The sequence below is a fragment of the Rhinatrema bivittatum genome, chromosome 1 (genome assembly GCF_901001135.1).
Source record: "Rhinatrema bivittatum chromosome 1, aRhiBiv1.1, whole genome shotgun sequence".
NCBI classification, from domain to species: domain Eukaryota; kingdom Metazoa; phylum Chordata; class Amphibia; order Gymnophiona; family Rhinatrematidae; genus Rhinatrema; species Rhinatrema bivittatum.
Window position 1 is genome coordinate 751,282,327 of NC_042615.1, and position 21,898 is coordinate 751,304,224.

Here is a 21,898-nt window from a genome sequence, read left to right on the forward strand (position 1 = left end):
ATAGGGCATGGCCTGATTTATAGCCAGAGGTTATGTTTTCCTTTGCATACTTAGCCTCTTCCAGAACTTGCTGAAGCCGCTAGCTTCTGAATGAGACAACTTTCTCCTTTTTTTTTTTTTATAGCTTAAATCAAAGCAATAAAAGAAAATGGAGACAGGCAGAGGGAGAGGAGAAGAGAGAGATTCCAAAAGATCCTCTTGAGCTAAAAGAAGTCCTACCCCCAAGTGTTTACCAAATTCCATCTGGTGCTGGGTTTCTCTAAATAGGGCTCACTGAACTGGTGTGAACCAGCAGTCTGGCCTGTAGTTTCAATAATAATTGCCTTTAACAGAACTTTCCAAAAACTACTCTACCAGGCTCATCGAAGCTAAGACCTGGAAGCTCTTACCCTGTTGTACCAGATCCACATATCCTACTATCTGCTAGAGACAGAGAATACTGGCTTTTTGCCTGGGCTACATTACTGTTAACTATTAGTGATGATGTCAAAAAAGCTGTGCTCTCTGCCTCCATCTACTGCTAGGGGGAAATAAACCCACAAGTCTGGAATGATGTAGCAGGATAAGGAATTGTACTTTATCTACAGAAATAGGCTTTTAGACAACTGTTTGTCCTTTATGGGGTAACAATGTGGGTGTAGGGCCTCTATGTACATACCTTTACCCACAGTGTTAAAAGGCAAGGCTGAGAATTACATACATTTTTGAATTTTCAAAAATTATGTGGCTATTTTTTCTCAAAAAAAATATCCGCACAAGTGTAAAATGTGAGAGAGTAGTTTTTCTGGGACAATTTTTAAAGGGAAAGTATGTGCATAATTTCCCTTTGCAAATTAGTGTAAAGACTGCTGGCAACAAATAGCTGCAGACTTTACACAATTGCAGGCAGTTATAAAATAACCCCCATACTAAGGGATTACAGAATAGTTGCATATTTAAATCATGGACATTCGGAAAGAATTTACAATAAGTGTAAACTAATAACTCATTTTCTTATGTTACAAAATGTTGAGATTACTTACCTGATAATCTCCTTTTCCTTAGTGTGGACAGATGGACTCAGAACGAATGGGTATAGTATCCGCGTGCTAGCAGTTGGAGACGGATCTGACGTCAGCACGGGTGTATATATACTCCCACAGGAAGCACAGCAACTTAGTAATCTTCCTTGCAAAAGCTGTTATGGATGTGTGTACTGACGCTCAGTGAAAAGTGAAACAGGATTCCCCTGACCAATTGATAGTAGCTGGAGACCACCAGCATTCCCAACCGGAAGGTGTTGACACCTGGTAGAGTGTACGCTCTTATGGAACATATGACATGGCTTACCTGGAATCGGTGAAACCCATGTACACAGGCAGCTGGGCGGGATGCTGAGTCCATCTGTCTACACTAAGGAAAAGGAGATTATCAGGTAAGTAATCTCAACATTTCCTGGCGTGTAGCCAGATGGACTCAGAACGAATGGGATGTACAAAAGCTTTACTCCCAGCCTGGGCGGGAGGCTGCCTGAGGACCATGTAGTACCGCCCTCGCAAATGCTGAGTCCTCCCTGGCCTGGACATCCAGACGGTAGAACCTGGATAAGGTATGGAGGGAGGACCACGTCGCCGCTTTACAGATTTCTGCAGGCGACAGCATCCTGGATTCTGCCCAAGATGTTGCTTGTGCTCTGGTAGAATGAGCCTTGACTTGTAGAGGCGGAGACTTCCCGGCCTCCACGTAAGCTGCTCTGATAACTTCTTTAATCCAGCGGGCGATGGTGGGCCGAGAGGCCGCTTCCCCTTGTCGTTTCCCGCTGTGCAGGACGAACAGATGGTCTGTCTTTCGTACGTCCTCTGTCATGTCCAGATATCTGGGCAGCAGTCTGCCTATGTCGAGATGGCGTAGCAAACGCCCTTCTTCAGATTTCTTCAAACCCGCCGTGGTAGGCAAGGATATAGTTTGATTAAGGTGAAATTGTGAGACCACTTTAGGTAAAAAGGAGGGAACCGTGCGAAGATGGATAGCCTCTGGAGTGATTCTCAAAAAGGGATCCCGGCAGGACAGTGCTTGTAGCTCTGAGACGCGGCGTGCTGAACACACCGCCAATAGGAACACCATCTTCAAGGTTAGAAAACGAAGAGACAGACCCCAAAGGGGTCTGAAGGTGGATCCCGCGAGGAAATCCAAAACAAGGTTGAGGTTCCACAAAGGCACTGGCCACTTCAGTGGCGGACGAATGTGCTTGATTCCTTTCAGGAAGCGAGAAACATCTGGGTGTGTGGCAATGGTCTTGCCATCCCTCCTGGGACCATAGCAAGACAGTGCAGCCACCTGCACTTTGATGGAGCTGAGGGAGAGACCCTTCTGAAGCCCATCCTGCAAGAAATCCAGAACAATAGGAATTGTGGTCGCATGTGGATTGGTGCCATGAGTATCGCACCATGCTTCAAATACTCTCCAGATCCTTACATAGGTGAGGGATGTGGAAAACTTGCGAGCTCGGAGGAGTGTATCTATCACGGGCTCCTAGTAACCTCTTTTCTTCAGTCTAGCCCTCTCAATGGCCAGACCGTAAGAGAGAATTGAGCTGGATCCTCGTGGAGGATGGGACCTTGACGTAGAAGGTCCCGGAGAGGAGGCAGGGGAAGGGGCTCCCCTGCCAGTAGTCTTCTCATGTCCGCGTACCAGGGTCTTCTTGGCCAGTCTGGTGCCACTAGAAGAACTAGGCCCCGGTGTTTCTGAATCTTGTGGATGATGGCGCCCAGCAGAGGCCACGGAGGAAAGGCGTATAGCAGAGTCCCTGGAGGCCATGGCTGCACCAGGGCATCGATTCTGTGGGAGAACGGATCGCGCTTGCGGCTGAAGTATCTGAGTACTTGAGCATTGGACTTGTCTGCCAGTAAATCCATGTCCAGAATCCCCCAGTGATCTACAATCATCTGGAAGGCTGTGGGTGACAGCTGCCACTCTCCCGGATTTAGACGTTCTCTGCTGAGGAAGTCTGCCATGGTGTTGTCCTTCCTGGCAATGTGGACGGCGGAGATGTCCTGAAGATTCGCCTCTGCCCAAACCATCAGTGGGGCGATCTCCAGAGATACTCGTCGGCTTCTGGTTCTGCCCTGACGGTTGATGTACGCCACCGTGGTGGCGTTGTCGGACATCACTCTGACTGCTCTGTTCTTCAGTTTGTGAGAAAATCGAAGGCATGCCAATAGGACTGCCCGAGCCTCTAGACGGTTGATGTTCCACGCTGACTCTTCGTGCCACCGCCCTTGTGCGGTGAGTCTTTCGCAGTGTGCTCCCCAGCCGCTCAGGCTGGCATCTGTGGTCCACGTGGGGGAGGACATCCTCGACCCCTTGCTCATGTGGTAGGACTGCAGCCACCACCGTAACTGTGTCCGGACTCTGGCAGGCAGAGGTAGGTGCGTGGAATAGTTCCGTAGACGAGGGCTCCAGCGAGAGAGCAGGGAGTGTTGTAGAGGTCTCATATGGGCCCTTGCCCAAGGTACCACTTCCAGGGTGGATGCCATGAGACCAAGAACCTGCAGATAATCCCAAGCTATGGGCCGACTGGCTCCCATCAAGTACTGGATACGCGTCTGAAGTTTCAACCTTCTCTTGGTAGTGAGACTGACTGTGTCTGCCTGGGTGTCGAACTGTACTCCCAGGTATTCCAGTGACTGGGAAGGCTGAAGGCAACTCTTGCTGAGGTTGATTACCCAGCCCAAGCTTTCCAGAAGGGCGATCACTCTGTCGGTTGTCCGATGGCTCTCCTCTCGTGATTTCGCCCTGATCAGCCAATCGTCTAGGTAGGGATGGTCCAGAATTCCTTCCCGTCTGAGAGCCGCTGCTACCACGACAACCACCTTGGTGAAGGTCCGCGGTGACGTGGCCAATCCGAAGGGCAGAGCCCGGAATTGGAAGTGGCGCCCCAGAACCTTGAAGCGTAGGTAGCGCTGATGATCCGGATGGATCGGGATTTGCAGGTAGGCTTCCGACAAGTCTAATGCCGTGAGGAATTCTCCCGGCTGTACTGCGGTCTTGACGGAGTGCAGTGTTTCCATGCGAAACCTTGGGACCCGTAAGTATCGATTGACTGACTTGAGGTCCAGCACAGGCTGAAAGGTGCCCCCTTTCTTGGGTACCATGAAATAAATGGAATAGTGTCCAGAATTCACTTCCCAGGCAGGTACTGGGATGATGGCTTTCAAGGACAGGAGCCTCGCCAGGGTAGCTTCCAATGCTGCCTTCTTGTGTATGGGACATGAGGATTCCACAAACTTGTCCGGAGGGAGATGATGAAAGTCCAGATAATATCCCTCTCGGATAATGGCGAGGACCCACTGGTCCGACGTGATCTCGACCCATCTGGGGTAGAAGAGGGTTAACCTGCCCCCTATGGCTCCGTCCCCCAGATGAATCGGCGGATTCTCATTGTGAGGCGCGGCTGGGACCTGAGCCCGGGCCTGCTCCCCTCTTGTGCTGCTTGGTCCGAAAGGACTGATTCCTGGCCTGAGGACGCTGCGCCTGGTAGCGACTCCTGTAAGGAATGAAGCGCTGTGAACTCCTGCCCCTGGAGGGCCTTGGAAAGGTGCGCTGGCTCCTTCTGAACCGATCTTCCAGCAATCTAGGCACTGGAGAGGCGCCCCATGTACTGACCAGTTTATCAAGGTCGCTGCCAAATAGGAAAGAGCCCTTAAAGGGCAATCTGGTGAGGCGTGTCTTTGAAGGCGCATCAGCTGACCATTTCCGGATCCAGAGCTGCCTCCTGGCGGCTACGGAGAATGAGATCCCCTTGGCTGTTGTCCGGACTAGATCTGATGCAGCATCCGTGAGGAACGAGAGAGCGGACTCCATGTCCGCTGCTGGAGCGTTGTTCCTGACCTGTGACAAACAGGCACACGTCACCACTGTGCAGCAGGTCGCGATCCGCAAAGATAGAGCCGCCACCTCAAAGGTCTGTTTCAGAATGGCGTCTAGTCCCGGTCATGAGGCTCCTTGAGGGCCGTCCCCCCCTCAACTGGAATGGTAGTGCGCTTGACCACAGCGCTAATCAAGGCGTCCACCTGAGGGCACGCCAGCAGGTCCTGGATAGCCGGTGCCAATGGGTACATGCCCGTCAGGGCCCGGCCCCCTTTGAAGGAAGCCGTTGGTGCTGCCCATTCTAAATCTATCAGTTGTTGTGCTGCTTGCAAGAATGGAAAATGGCGGGCTGTAGGACGAAGACCTTCCAGCAGGGGGTTCTGCGCAGAGGGTACCGTAGTGCTGGGACCTGTAATATCCAACTCCGCCAGACACTGAGACACCAGGTCGGAGAGATCTTCCTTAGGGAAGAACCGCCTCATGGTTCTATATGACTCGAATCCCTGGGGGAAGTTCCCCTTCGTCCGGGAGTTCGGACTCGTCCGGTGAAACCTCCTGGTCTGACTGATCTGGACTGTCCAGCGGCAGGAGGACCCACTCACTATAAGGGCGTGAGGGTCCAGGGACAGGATCTGCAGGAGCCGACACCGCAGCGGCCGCCGCAGTCGCAGCCACCGCAGGAACAACAGGAACAGCAGGGCCTGGACGGGAAGCCGTTTGCATCTGTACAAAGGCATGAATCCCCTTAAAGAGATCCACCCAGGAAATTGAAGCAGCCTCTAATCGCCGGGGTACAAGATCCCCCGGGATTCCCGATTGGTCGAGACTGCCCGCTAAATCTGGGGTAGCCCCTGGGGAACTGTCAGCAAATCGCGGCTGAGACTGGTCCTGGCCCGAGGGTCCCACGGCCTCCTCACATTGGGCACATAGAGAGTCTGGCTCTTCACTGTGCGTGGCTCGAAGCTGGCATGCAGAGCAGAGGCCGAGGGTTTTAATGCTGGAGGCAGGCGGCGCCCCCGCTGAAGATGCTGAGGCGTTCTGTTCCATTGAAAAGGATGTGCTGAATGAAAAGCGGCCACAATACACGCTTAAGAGAACAGGCGCACAATAATAATATGCGGCAGCAATATGCGCGTAATACAACAGGCGCTCAATAATATGCGGCAGCAATATGCGCTTAATACAACAGGCGCTCAATAATATGCGGCAGCAATATGCGCGTAATACAACAGGCGCTCAATAATATGCGGCAGCAATATGCGCTTAAGACAACAGGCGCTTAATAATATGCGGCAGCAATATGCGCTTAATACAACAGGCGCTCAATAATATGCGGCAGCAATATGTGCTTAATACAACAGGCGCTTAAGAACGCTAAATGATATGCAATACGCTCTCAGCAATAGGCAGTCATGAATACACGCTCAATTGTATGCAATATGCTCTCAGCTATAAGCGGTTAGCAATACACGCTCAATGGCATTCAATAGGCTCTCAGCAATAAGCGGTTAGCAATACATGCTCAATGGCAATAGGCTCTCAGCAATATACGGTTAGCAATACACGCTAAATGGCTTTCAAGAGGCTCTCAGCAATAGGCGGTTAGCAATACACGCTCAATGGCATTCAATATGCTCTCAGCAATAGGCGGTTAGCAATACACGCTCAGTGGTATGCAATATGCTCTCAGTAATAAGGCAATATACGCACAAGGAGGAATAGAGCTGCGCCTATTACGGGCGCTCAATACCTGAACAAGGCCCACAAAATGGCACCCTCCACGGTGTGCCACGCCGCCGATCCTCTGTTCCTCGGAGACCAGAAATAAGAGATGTACGCCTTACCTGATCCTCGGCGCTTCCCGGCTGGAACCCGGGCGGTCTCCGGCTGCGGGGGAAGAGGGCAAGTACCTTCACCACCCCGTTTGAGGATATGCACCCGCTGCCTCATCCACGCCGGGACAGAGGCGCCTCGTATGCCTCACCCGAACCTCGCCCGGGGGCTATGTCCCTGCCGCGATTCGGCCACCGGACCGAGGACTTAAACCTTCGGGGGATCACGGAAATCACACCGGGAAACTCTACTGGGGGAGGGACCGTAGGGTATCACCGCAGGAGTGCGGGGCTCAATGGTTGTAGTTGAAAGAAAGGAGAAAGTAGAAAGTAGATTTGGAAAACACGCTCAGCGAGCGTGCAGGCTCTCCAAACTGCTTTGGAGACGGAAATTACTAAGTTGCTGCGCTTCCTGTGGGGGTATATATACACCCGTGCTGACGTCAGATCCATCTCCAACTGCTAGCACGCGGATACTATACCCATTCGTTCTGAGTCCATCTGGCTACACGACAGGAAAGTACACATTTAAATAGGCTGAATGGTATATGCTTCAGATGGGATTAATTTTGAACATGTTTGTTCACACAAGTGATTTGAGCAGAGTTTTAGATGGCACAAATATAAAGTTCTGTATTAAAATAGTTAATTCTATTTTAAAAAAAAACCACACACAATTTAGGGAATTCAGAAGTTAAGCCAAGAGTGGAGAGATATTTAAAAGATATTGTATGCTTTAATGTAGCTCATATACCTGAACTGGATGGATAAGACCCTGGTTTAATGTCAATGCAATGACATTTAGAGCAAAGTGGCGTACACTGGATTGGGTGTGGAAGAAAGCTTCAAGGACCTGCTTAAGATAAAGCTGCATAATGGAGCTGCTCATCCCTGAGGAAATATCGCCCATTTCTTTTAGATCTTCCTGCTTTTCTAATTTTTTCCCTGTAAAAAGGAAATAAAAGTAACAATGCTATGGTCCAAAGTTATTTTGTTGCTTAGGATGCAATATTGTATGTATATATTTCAGACATTTATAGAATGTAGCTTCATCAAACACAACTTTCCATTTCTCTCAAGTCTAAGTACGTAGTTTGCCTTTTAAGTATAAAAAAATAAGAGAAACATTTTTAATTCATAACAGATAAAAGCCACAGGCCAATTTACCTTTCTAGCTACCTGTAAAAATTAATATATTATTTATTTAAAATCTTTATCATCTTGACATACAAAATTTCGCAATGCCAAACAGACTGAAGACCAGACTAGGCTTAGTAACCTAAGGCTGGAATAACTAAGCATAGATGCTAGGCATGGAGACATTGAGTTTATACATTAATCATATCATTCTTTTAAAATGTACAAGAAGCTTATTTTCAGAAACACTCAGCTATAGTCAGATTATTTAAAGCTGCAACACTAACTTCCGTCTACCGGTGGCTCTCACTTTGGGGTTTCTCATCTATTTGTGGATCTTATATCTGGGTCTCCTATTTGCTCACAAGAGATTTTAATGTTTTTGTTTTTCTTTTTACGCTTTCTGGAAATAAAACATGCATTTTTTATTATGGTTATGAGTCTTATCTTATAAAATTTAACTCTCACAGGGGATGGTCAGCATAAGTTTATCATATGACAACCAGTAAAATAGCACCATGTTATTCTTAGCTATTCCCAACACTAGAAATCTAACTAGGAAGAGCTTACATATACTACCGTATTTTCCGGCGTATAAGATGAGTTTTTAACCCCTGAAAATCTTCTCAAAAGTCGGGGGTTGTCTTATACGCCGGGGGTCGTCTTATAGGGCGAATAATTACCGTATTTTTCGCTCCATAAGACGCACTTTTTTCCCCCAAAAGTGTGTGTGTGGGGGGAAATGTCTGCGTCTTATGGAGCGAATATAAAAAAAAAATAAAAATCTAACAAAACCCCCCACCCCCTGACCCCCCCCAGACCTGCCAAAAGTCCCTGGTGGTCCAGCGGGGGTCCGGGAGCGATCTCCTGGACTTGGGCCATCGGCTGCCAGCAATCAAAATGGCGCCGATGGTCCTTTGCCCTTACTATGTCACTGGGGTCGACCAATGGCAGCGGTAGCCCCTGTGACATAGTAAGGGCAAAGGGCCGTCGGCGCCATTTTGATTACTGGCAGCCAACGGCCCTTTGCCCTTACTATGTCACAGGGGCTACCGCTGCCATTGGTCGACCCCAGTGACATAGTAAGGGCAAAGGGCCGTCGGCGCCATTTTGATTGTTGGCAGCCGATGGCCCAAGTCCAGGAGATCGCTCCCGGACCGCTCCTGGACCCCCACTGGACCAGCAGGGAATTTTGGCAGGTCTTGGAGGGGTCAGGAGGGTGGGGGTTGTATTTAATTAATTTGGCAGGTCTCGGGGGGGTCAGGAGGGTGGGGGAAGCTGAGGGATTAGTTTTAAAGGGTCGGGGTGGGTTTTTTGTTTATTGGCTCGGGCGCAGCCGATAAAAAAAACCCAATCTGGCCGGACGAAAAAAAAAAAACACGATGTGAATCGGAACCGGAATCAGAACAGATTCTGGTTCCGATTCACATCTCTATTACCGGTACCTCCTTCTCTGCCTCTCAGATCTCGCACATGCACATCTGCGCCGCTTCACTGCAGTCCTCAGAAGCGAGATCTGAGAGGCAGAGAAGGAGGTACCGGTAATAGGATACAAGGGTGGGCCAGAGGGATGCGTTACCGCTCTAACAGTCTTGGAGACAGGGAGGGCTGGGCAAGCAGGGAGAGCTGACCAATCCAAGCAGGATTTGTATACAACAACCAGCCAATCGCCGGTAAGGTACATCGCTTGCCGTGATTGGCTGGTTGTTGTATACGGGTACCACATACAGTATGGTTATGTAGTGACACAGAAGGGTAGTCTTATACGGCGAGTATATCCCAAACTCTATATTTTAACTGGAAAAGTTGGGGGTCGTCTTATACGTCCAGTCGTCTTATACGCCGGAAAATACGGTACAAAGACTTTGAAAAACATCCCTCATTGTAATTTTTCTGAGATATTCTATCCATGATTAAATCTTCCAACAACAACATGGTATCAATTCAAATGTTAAATATCAGTCTGTCAAATGTTTTCATGCATCACAAATAAACTACAGAAAGTTTTGTTTTTTCAATACTAACTGATGTTTTATCTATCATTTTAAATCTATAAAACAAATCCTTGCTGTGCAGAACTAAAGGAGGCCATAGAAGATGCAGTATTCTACAGCATCCTATTCTCTCTTAAGATATGATATACATCTGATACATTTTTATTCTATTTAGACTATTTTTATTTATTTGGCAATTTGTCTATTCAGAGAACGTTCTAGGCGAGGCCCATCAATACACTTTAAAAACTATAGCCCTCTAAAACAAAGGGAAACTCCTGCACAATTAAAATATAAACAATGTAGAAAATATTTAAACACAAAACTGGACAAAAATCAATAGCCCATACACCCTCTATATAATGAAGAAATATATACTAGAAACCCAAATTTGAACAGACTAAATTCAAATCATGTTAAGAAAATTTAAAATCAGTTCAGGCCAGGTTAATTAAAAAAAGACAACACAAACCCATTAGCTCATATTGTAGCTTAATCAAAATCACATTTTGTAGCATTTACATTGATAAGGGAGGAGGAATAGCCTAGTGGTTAGAGCAGTGGGCTTTGAACCAGGAGACCAGGGTTCATATCCCGCCTTTGCTCCTTGTGACCTTGGGCAAGTCACTTTACCCTCCATTGCCTCAGGTACAAACTTAGGGGTGGATTTATCAAAATGCGGTAAGTACTGCATGCGATAGCAAAAGGGGAGTGTTTTATGCTAATATAGCATTTATCGCAATTTGCGCTAATTACCTGTGCGAAGAGCTAAGTTAGTGCATATTGCGATACCATTTCAGATTCTGCGATAAGTGCCAGACCTGTTGTATTTCCTGCATTCAACCACTGGGGAACCATTTTTAATGATCCCAGACACGAGAGAGAGAGAGAGAGAGAGAGAGAGAGAGAGAGAGAGAGAGAGAGACTGGCCATAATATCATGGCCCATAGGCAGGTATTTGTATCCCTATGGTAGGCCCACCTAGTAACTCGAGGTGGGGATTAGGTAAGAGTGTAGGGGGTTAGGGACCACTTTGACATACGTGACACCTACAAACAGAACAGTGGTCTCTGTCCATCAAGCTAGGTTGAGAGAACCTTGCCCAAATCTCATCTTGGAGTGAGTTTCCTCACTCCGAAGGCCAGCAAATCTTCACAAGAGACCACTGTTCTGTTCGTAGGAGTCACGTAGAATGTCAAAGTGGCCCCTAACCCCCTACACTCTTACCTAATCCCCACCTCGAGTTACTAGGTGGGCCTACCATAGGGATACAAATACCTGCCTATGGGCCATGATATTATGGCCAGTCTCTCTCTCTCTCCCCCCCCCCCCCCCCCCAAGGCTCTGAAGCTGTCAATTCAGCTGAAATCGGACTTACGGGAGACATCACAAATGGCGATGAAACCTTACCGCATGGTCACGGCAGCTATCGCACAGCCTAACGCATTTGAAAGAGGTGTAGTTAAAATCGGCGTTACGGCTGTGCGATAGCTCTTCGCAGACAGGCTAACCCAGCCCACTCTCTGCCCCTAACTCCTCCTATTTTTGGAATTTGCATCGCACCATACGATATGGTGCGATCACATGCGGTAAACACGTTTTCGCATGCGTTAAGGGCTTATCGCATGCGTTAAAGGCCTATCGCATGCGAAAACGGGGCTTTTCGCATGCGATAAGCCCTTAACGCATGCGAAAACGCCTTACCGCATTTTGAAAAATGACCCCCTTAGATTGTAAGCCCTCTGGCGATAGGGAAATACCTACAGTACCTGAATATAAACCGATGTGATATTTCAGATCGAATGTTGGTATATAAAAATAAATAAATAAATATTAAAAATCAGCAGTGGAAACCCAGTAGAAAACATGGCATTTCAAGTCAGTAAGCTCAGTTTTTGTAAACCCGCTCGGACAGCCAGGTCTTCAGGCTGTGGAGGAAGGCTTGGGCAGATGGCTTAGACTATTTAGTATCTTGAAGGCCATACACAAAAGCTTAAATTGGGCTCTGAAAGATACATGGAGACAATATACCCAAGTAAAATGGCTTGACTGAAAATTGCTTTCATCTGTCCGATGAAAATTATGCACAGGCTTCCATAGTGCGTGTATTTTAAACCATAATAAAAAGAGGTATTTCAATAGGTGTTTTTATGTCAGAGATGGAAATCTAATTGCATACATTCAGTTTTCAAATGTATGCGTGCTCATTTACCCTAGCTCTGTCACCCACACAAACAGCAGGTATAAAGAACACCAGTGCTTTTAGTATGCATACACTGTGGCTGCTAATTTTAAAAGGGGAACAACTCACATACAGGGTCATTTTTCAAAAGGCGATGGGCTGTTATTATGTGTGTTAGGGCCTTATTGCGTACGATAACGCCCTAACACACAATAACGACCGCATCACCACAATAAAATTTAAATGAGGGAAAGGGGAGCGGTTTGGGCAGGGTTTAAAAAATGTTGGGTCCGGTTGCACTGTGGGCGATAATGTTTAACACATTACCACCAGCAGTAGTGCCAGAAATAACTACACCTTTTGCAGGGGGCAATAATATGCACCGTGGTACAACTGTGGCGGGCGAAAACACACTGTCGCGATGCAGCTGGGTGCACACTATTGCACCCCGCCCCTTTTCTGGCCGCAGCTCATCATTCCGCTATAAATCCAATGGTTGGTTCCCTTTTAAAACTGGTTACAATGTACATGGGCTACAGCTGACCATGTACATTTCAAGCAATGCAGTCTATTGAAAACTGACAGCAAGTCACAGGGGACTGGTATCACCATTTTCCAAATCCAAAATACTTCTTTATGACACATCACCAAATTGACTTAACTATTCAATTTGAAGCCAATTAACTGTTCTGAATAAAATATCTATAATTAAGACAGAACAATTCATTACTCACAATCTCTGTCTGCCTGCTGCATGCGTGTATCCTCCTCTTGTAGGTAGGTTTGGAGGTTTTTTAACACCTGTATTTTTAAATTCACTGAGCTGTTTTTGTCAGAAAGTATGATATTGTACAGATTCTTCACATCTACTTCAAACATCAGAATTGGGTGCTGGATAAAGGCAAATCCTAATGAGAAAGTCAAACCCAAAATAAAACAATTAACAACTGATTTCATAATTACTTACCTTATGCTTATTTCTCACTAAAGTACTGATACATACACAATAAAAATACAATGAAGGTCTGGCCAACATCATGATAATGTTATCTGGAATATTATTCTATTAATTACTGGATTTTTATTTTAAAAAAAAAAAATCACAATGTAGTATATTCAAAGATTCTTTGAAAGTTACAAGTTGTCTCAAATTTGTGTTCTAGGACCCCCAATGTTTACAGCAACTACTAGAAAAGCAATTCATCATTGATAATACACCAGCTTTTCTCAGGATGCTATAACATTTGCTACAGTGAATATACCAAAACATGGTTAAGGGGGCAATTTTTAAAATTGTGCAGGAAAGTGCAAAATCCACAATATACTTAATGCATGGATTTTGCACCATTTCTCAAAGGGAAAATACCTGCATACTTTCCCTTTGAAAATTTTCCAAGGAAACAGCAGCTGCAGACATTTGCAACTGCTTTTTCTATGGATATCTTTCCCGGCAAAAAACATATGCATAGTTTTGAAAATGCAAAACTATGCATTACGTTACCTTCCCTATTTCTTCATCCTGGGAATGTTCCCACAGGAATGCAGGTAAAAGTATGTCTGCTGTGGAACGCATGTAATTTTACCCTCATATAAGATGGGCAGTTTTCAAATAGGCCATTTACACGAGTAAATGAGTTCTGAAAATTCTCTCCAAGTCTTTCAACCAAAAATGTTAGCTACATTTCTGAATCACACAAACTCTATTCCAATCATTATGCACATGTTCAAATTTGTACTTACTAGTAAGTGACACAGTAACAAATTTTAAATTGTAAGGAACTGTTTGCTGATACCTAATGGGTAGATTTTTAAAAGATACGCACGCGTGTCCATGTGTACACGTGATTTTATAACATGTGCGTGCCGGCGCGCGCATGTTATAAAATCTGGGGCGGCGTGTGCAAGGGGGGGTATAGAAAATAGCAATTTATGTGCGGCAACGAGTTCTGGCCTCCCCCAGTTCTCTTCCAGTTCACTCCAATTAAGGAGCAGATTGGGAGGGAACTTTCCTACCCCCCTACTTACCCTCTCCCCCCGACCCCTTCGAAGGCCCTACCTTTTTGTTTTTTTCTTGTTTTCGAACTTGCGCCAGCTCTGCCCCTACCCCACCCCTGGGACTGCCCCTTGGAAGAGACCTGGCTCTTGTGCCCATAATGGGGGTTACGCGCGCAGCCAGGCCTCTTCTAAAATGTGCGCATCACGTGCAAGGCCCGGCCGTTCGCTTAACCCCTGTTTTCTCTGTGTGCAGGGGATTAAAAATCAGGCCCTAAATGAGTACATAAAATAGAAGTAGTATACATATATTTTTCCTTTGAATGCACCGCAACTGATTGAAATGGAACAATTTTAATTATTCTTACCCAGCCCAATAATGGCTTTCGTTTGTACCTCTTCATCTGAATGTTTTGTAAAATACATCAGCAGTTCAAGTACTTTATCTTTTATGTTAACCTACGGAAACATAAAATAGAAATTTTTTAGAGAAAAAGCAGCCCCTGAAATGGGTTAGACTATTTTTACTTATATCTATATCTATTTAGAGTGCGTATACCATACAAGAAAACATGTTGTTTGAAACTATATGAAGTTATAATAAAACAAGAAAAAGAAAAAAAAATAAGAAAATATGAAATAGTACCAAATTAATCCACTTCACTTACAAATTCAGTCCACAATATAAATGAGAATATATCCATTACCAATTAGCTAAACGATCATCTAAGTCATACCAGCACAATATAATATATGGACTTAAGGGGTAGATGTAACTACATCAGGTATAGAAGGAATATACCAGCAATTGGCCTACAACTCAAAAAGGTCTTTAAAAGGAATGTTTCATAAAATGATTTAGACTGATATTTAAATCATGCATTTATAAGGGAAATTCAACCAAAACAACCCACCAAGCTGCAAAACCCTAGGCCACATTGGGAAAAACTCAAATCTTAGTCCAGAAACTGGGTTTCCCAGTTTCTAAAAAGCAAACTGAGAAGTCTGTCTTTCTCTGGTTCCAAAACAAAGATAATCAAAATAGCTAATTTTATAGTCTCAATCTCATCTTTCTCAAGGGCCTGTGTTAAATTCAAAAAGTCAAAAGACAGTGCGGTATCTGAAGCTTTATCCCCATCTTCAAAAAAGGAGATAAACAATACAGGATGGAAGGACTGTTCCGAAATCTTTAAAACTTCCAAGAAGTATCTATGAAACATGTCGATAGGTCTAACAGTAGATGATTTTGGAAAGTTAAGTTGCAATGTCTTACTCCTAACCATATTCTAATTTTCAGTTTTTGATGTAATTAAGCATTTTCACAAATCAGTAGATCATCTTCTGTGTTCTTTTTTAAGGACATCTTTACCATCTTCAAACAATTGTTCATGTCCAAAACCCTATTCCCAAAAAACTGGCCTTGATCCAAAGAATTCTGCAATTGATTAGAAACTCTGCATCTTCGATGAGAGAGGGGACATTAAAGCTTTTACAATTTCCCACAGTACTTCAAGTCGTGGTTTAAACTACTTTGAAACTTCAAAAAAATGTTATTTAAAAAACATTTTCAAACTAACCAAACTACAAATCACATCTATTTCTATTTGGAAGAAGCTTTTCTTCTGTTACTTCAAAACTGGTAAATTTTAAACTGAGTCCCTGTATCAGAAAGCCAAGTTCAGAATCATATTCATATCTTTTGTTCTTGCATCTCTAAAATATTTTAGTGCTGGCATAAAAACCTTGCAGTAGCACTGAGCCACAGAGAAAGAGCTACATTCTGAAGTCCCTGGATATTTGGAAAATAAGAGAATGGTCAGGCTACAACAATTTTAAAACAATATGGGATTTTAGTAGATGCACACGGCAACACCAATATCCATTTTCCCAGGCCGTTCCCAGTTTACCCAGTTAAAGTATACCACTTCCATACTCCTCTAGCTAGCTTGCCTTTCTTTTCCTCTGCCTGCCCTGACCCTTAATACCCTACTGACTAGGTTAGTTTTATTTATTTTTCTACTTACACACCATCCACAACTGAAGTAAAGATATGCAGATAGGGACCCCAGCGTGCTTGAGCGCGTCAGAGTTACACGCTGGTGTCATTGGGAAAATCAGGAATGCCCATCCACCACCCAGACCATCCCCCCCGCCCCTTTTTTGGAAAACATTTTTCATTCGCTTACCGGGAGATATGGACATGGCCACAGACCTTTTAAAATCCGCATGGCTCACATGCATCTGAATCACACATGTATCTCCCGGTTTTGCACCCACAAGCCTTTGAAAATCTACCTCTTAATTCTTAATATTATGTATTGCCCCCTTTTGCATCAATGACGGTTTGCAGTCTTTTGTGATAGTTGTGAATGAGGCCCTTTATTTTCTCATGTGGTAAAGCAGCTCATTCCTCTTGGCAAAAAGCCTCCAGATCCTGTAAATTTTTTGGTTGTCTAGAATGAACTCCAGAACCTTCACTTTCTTCTAGTGCAGCCACTGAAGGGTCGACTTGGCATTAGTTTTGGATTATCATGCTTGAAAATCCATGTGCGCGCCAATCGCAGCTTCCTGGTTGATGAATGCAAATTCCCCTCCAATATATTCTAATTAAGATGCTGTGTTCATCCTGCCATCAATTTTGATAAAGTCCCTATGCTGCTATAGCTCACACCCCTCCCAAAACAGCAAAGATCCACGGTAAGGATGGTGTGCTTCTCTTCATCGCATTTATGCTGTGACCATAAAGTTCAATTTTGGTATAACCACTCCAAATTATTTTGTTCCAGAAGTTTTGAGGTTTCTCTAGGTGCTGTTTGGTGTATTGTAAGCAGGCTGTTTTGTACTGCTGGTGCAGCAATGGCTTGTTTCTGCCAATTCTATCATGTAGCCCATTTTTGTGCAAGTATCTCCTTATTGTGCATACTGAAACACCCACACTACTTTATTTCAGATAAGCCTGTATTTCAGTATTAGTTGCTTATGGGTTTTTTTTTTTTTGCGCATTCCAACAAATTTTCCTGGCAGTTGAAATCTTTCTTGGTCTAACTTGGTATTAATAGAACCCATAATTTTTCACTTCTTGATCAGAGTTTGAACAGTTCAGATTGACATTTTCAAATCTATGGATATCTTTATATATCCTTTTCCTGATTTATAAAGTTGAACTACTTATACTTGTAGATCTTTTGACAGTTCTTTTACTTTCCCCATGCTTCAGTAACCAGCAAAGTCAGTGCAGCCCTGGATGAATTGTACAAGGGTTTCTCAAGAGCTAAGAAACTCATTGACTATTTATATCCAGACACAAATTACAATCAAACAAGGTACATGTGTGGATACCTACCCTTCATTGCCATCTCATCCTGTGTGTGTCAATTTCAATATATATTATCAGCCCAAATATTCAAGGGTATGCAAACTTTTGAACAGAACTATTTTATTATTTCTCTTATTGCTATGTTTTTTTTTTAATGATTGTGCTATTTTGTGATGCATAATAGCTTAATTTGAAACACATTAAAAATAACAGATATATTGTAGAGATTACTTGCCTGATAATCTCGTTTTCCTTAGTGTATGCAGATGGACTCACAACAAGTGGGTATAGTGTGCTCGTGCTAGCAGTTGGAGACGGATCTGACGTCAGCACGGGTACATATACCCCCACAGGAAGTGCCGCAAATCAGTAATCTTCCTTGCAAAGCTTTATGGATATATGTGTGACTGACCGATCGATTAATCAACAGGATTACCCTGACCAATTGATAGTAGCTGGAGACCGCCAGTGTTCTCAACCAGAAGGCGCCGACACCCGGCAGGGTGGATGGCCTATGATAAGAAAACATGGCTTACCGTGAGTCGGTGAATCCCCATGTATGCCGGCAGCCGGGCGGGATGCTGAGTCCATCTGCATACACAAAGGAAAACGAGATTATCAGGCAAGTAATCTCTACATTTCCTAGTGTGTAGCAGATGGACTCAAAACAAGTGGGATGTACAAAAGCTACTCCCGGACTAGGCGGGAGGCTGCCTGAGGACAGTTTAGGATTGCCCTCGCGAATGCTGTGTCCTCCCTGGCCTGGACGTCCAGACTGTAGAATCTGGAGAAGGTATGGAGGGAGGACCACGTCGCCGCTTTACATATCTCTGCTGGCGACAGCATCCTAGTTTCTGCCCAAGAGGCTGCTTGCGCTCTGGTAGAGTGAGCCTTGACCCGTAGAGGCGGTGGTTTCCCTGCTTCTACGTAGGCTGCCTTGATAACTTCTTTGATCCAGCGGGCGATGGTTGCCCGTGAGGCCGCTTCCCCTTGCTTCTTCCCGCTGTATAGGACGAACAGGTGGTCCGTCTTTCGTACTGCTTCAGATATTTCCAGGTATCTGGACAGCAACCTGCCAATGTCGAGATGGCGCAGTCTTCGACCTTCTTCCGACTTCTTCAAACCTTCCGTGGTTGGCAAGGATATGGTTTGGTTGAGGTGAAAGTGTGAGACTACTTTGGGTAAAAAGGAAGGAACCGTGCGAAGATGGATAGCCTCTGGAGTGATTCTGAGAAACGGATCACGGCAGGACAGTGCTTGCAGCTCTGAGATGCAGCGTGCTGAACACACAGCCAGCAAGAACACCATCTTCAAGGTTAACACACGGAGAGACAGGCCTCGAAGGGGTCTGAAGGCGTATCCCGCTAGAAATTCCAACACTAGGCTGAGGTTCCACAGGGGCACCGGCCACTTCAGTGGCGGACGAATGTGTTTGACTCCTTTCAGGAAACGGGAGATGTCTGGGTGTTTGGCAATGGTGTTGCCATCACTCCTGGGACCGTAACAAGACAGCGCTGCCACCTGAACCTTGATGGAGCTGAGGGACAGACCCATCCGAAGTCCATCTTGCAGGAAATCCAAAATGATAGGGATTTTAGCGGCATGTGGATTGGTGCTGTGAGTGTCGCACCAGGCTTCAAAAACTCTCCAGACCCTTATATATGTGAGTGATGTGGAGAACTTGCGTGCTCGGAGAAGTGTATCTATTACCGGCTCCGAGTATCCCCTTTTCTTCAGTCTAGCCCTCTCAATGGCCAGACCGTAAGAGAGAATTGAGCTGGATCCTCGTGTAGGATGGGACCTTGCCTCAGCAGGTCCCTGTGTGGAGGCAGGGGTAGAGGATTCTCCGCCAGTAGTCTTCTTATGTCGGCGTACCAGGGTCTTCTTGGCCAATCCGGGGCCACTAGAAGAACTAGGCCTCTGTGCCGCCGAATCTTGTGTACAATGGCGCCCAGCAGGGGCCATGGAGGAAAGGCATATAGCAGGATCCCCTGAGGCCATGGCTGTACCAGGGCATCGATCCCCTGGGATAGCGGATCCCGCCTGCGGCTGAAATATCTGGGTACTTGAGCGTTGGACCTGTCTGCTAAGAGGTCCATGCCCGGTGTCCCCCACCGATCCATAATCATCTGGAAAGCTATGGGCGACAGCTGCCATTCCCCTGGATGTAGGCTTTCTCTGCTGAGGAAGTCTGCCGTGGTGTTGTCCTTCCCGGCGATGTGAACGGCGGAGATGTCCTGGAGATTTGCTTTCGCCCAAGTCATCAGGGGGGGCTATTTCTAGGGATACCTGCTGGCTTCTGGTTCCGCCCTGTCGGTTGATGTATGCCACCGTGGTGGCGTTGTCTGACATCACTCTAACCGCTCTGTTGCGAAGTCTGTGGGCAAATCGCAGGCACGCTAGCCTGACTGCCCGTGCCTCTAGTCGGTTGATGTTCCACCTTGACTTTTCTCTGTTCCACCGCCTTTGGGCGGTGAGTTCTTCGTAGTGTGCTCCCCATCCGTTCAGGCTGGCATCTGTAGTGAGCAGAGTCCAGGTTGGGGAGGACATTCTTGACCCCCGGCTCATGTGGCCGGGCTGTAACCACCACCGTATCTGATTCTGCACTTTGGCTGGTAGAGGTAGGTGTGTGGTGTAGTTCTGTGATCGTGGGCTCCACAGAGATAGGAGGGCGCGTTGTAATGGTCTCATATGAGCCCACGCCCATGGTATCACCTCCAGAGTGGATGTCATAAGGCCGAGGACCTGTAGGTAATCCCAAGCTGTGGGCCGGGTGGCGCTCAGCAGGGCCTGCAGACGGTTCCGGAGCTTTGATCTTCTCTTGGAGGTCAAGCTGACCTTGTCTTCCTGGGTGTCGAATCGGACCCCTAGGAATTCCAGCGATTGAGAAGGCTGTAGGGAACTCTTGTTCAAGTTTACTACCCATCCTAGGCTTTCCAGAAGAGCTATAACTCTGTTGGTTGCCTGGTGGCTCTCCTCCGGTGACTTTGCCCTGATCAGCCAATCGTCCAGGTAGGGATGGACTAGGATTCCTTCCTTCCTGAGTGCCGCCGCCGCTACTACTATTACCTTGGTAAAGATCCACGGCGTGGTGGCTAACCCGAAGGGTAAAGCTCGGAACTGGAAGTGCTGATTCAGGACTTTGAAGCGTAAGTAGTGCTGGTGATCCCGATGGATTGGGATATGCAAATAGGCTTCCGACAGATCTAGGGAGGTGAGAAACTCCCCTGGCTGTACCACATTCTTGACAGACCGCAGCGTTTCCATGCGAAAGCCGGGGACCCGTAGGTGTCGGTTGACTGACTTGAGGTCCAGGACGGGCCTGAAAGTGCCCTCCTTCTTGGGTACTATGAAATAAATGGAATAATGCCCAGAATTTATCTCCCCTGCAGGCACTGGGATTATGGCTTTTAGGGACAGAAGCCTCTGCAAGGTGACTTCTAATGCAGTCTTCTTGAGAGGTGAACAAAGAGATTCCACAAACTTGGCCGGCGGAAGCCGAAGAAAATCCAGGTAATACCCTTCTCGGATGATGGCGAGGACCCACTGGTCCGAAGTGATCTCGACCCACCTGTGGTAGAAGAGGGTTAGCCTGCCCCCTATGGCCGCTACCCCCGGATGGGTCGGTTGATTGTCATTGTGGATTGCGGCCGGGACCAGAACCCGAGCCGGTTCTCCTCTTGCTGTGCTTAGCCCGAAAGGGCTGGTTCCTGGCCTGAGAACAAGGTGCTTGGTTGCGAGCCCTGTAAGGATTGAAGCGCTGAGAGTTTCTACCTCTGGGTGGTCTAGAAAAAGAACGCTGGCTCCTCCTCGACCTGTCTTCTGGTAGATGTGGTAATGGAGAGGCACCCCATTTCTTAGCCAAGTTGACGGTGCCGGTTCTGACGACGTCGATGCAATCGACGGCGTCGGGGTTTGAGCACAGAAGAGAAGCTCTATCTTCTCCATTCTAGCCTTGCGACCTTTTGGTGTCATAAGGGCACATTTGGTGCAGGTTAGGACATCGTGCTCACATTCGAGACACATTACACAGACTTTGTGAGGATCTGTGATGGACATGGTGCGATTACGGACTGGGCACTGGCAGAACCCCGACGCCATGGCCATGAAAAAATTGAGCCACGGTACGGTCGACGGCCAGTAGGCCGCGAGGGCCAAACTCAACGGTAATTGACGGAAAATGGGTAAAAAAATTTACCGGAGTACCGTGGCTTGAAAAAGTTGAAGGAGGAACCCCTTTGGGGTAATTAGATTTTAGTAATTCCGTGAGGGAAATTCCTGTCAAGAATCTCTGCAGAGCTCCTTAACCACGTGGCTACTGCTGCGCCGAAAAAAGAAGACTGAAGGGGGACCCCTGCTGGCTGCAGGGTTAGTGCCATGCTGGGCATGCCCAGTAGGGGCCAGTCAAAGTTCTGGAAACTTTGACAGAAGTATTCCGTGACTGGGCTCCATCCTGTGATGTCACCCATATGTGAGGACTACCAGCCTACTTGTCCTGTGAGAATGCATGTTATAAAATACGTTACTATATCCAGCAACCAGTGTACGTATGTTAAAAAAAAAAAAAAAAAAAGCGTAAATACATTCTGTACTTATC

General features: G+C 46.4%; 1 protein-coding gene across 4 annotated transcripts in view; it reads right to left on the minus strand.

Moving 5' to 3' along the window:
* NIPBL (NIPBL cohesin loading factor) overlaps positions 1-21,898 on the minus strand; it is a 1,214,062-nt gene that overhangs the window by 127,543 nt on the left and 1,064,621 nt on the right. For all 4 annotated transcript variants that reach the window (XM_029578690.1, XM_029578673.1, XM_029578682.1 and 1 more), the window contains 3 exons: positions 14,354-14,444; positions 12,728-12,901; positions 7,435-7,625 (listed from right to left, as the gene is read on the minus strand). In XM_029578690.1, coding sequence (XP_029434550.1) covers positions 7,435-7,625; positions 12,728-12,901; positions 14,354-14,444 — 456 coding nt within the window. The remainder of the gene's footprint in view (positions 1-7,434; positions 7,626-12,727; positions 12,902-14,353; positions 14,445-21,898) is intronic.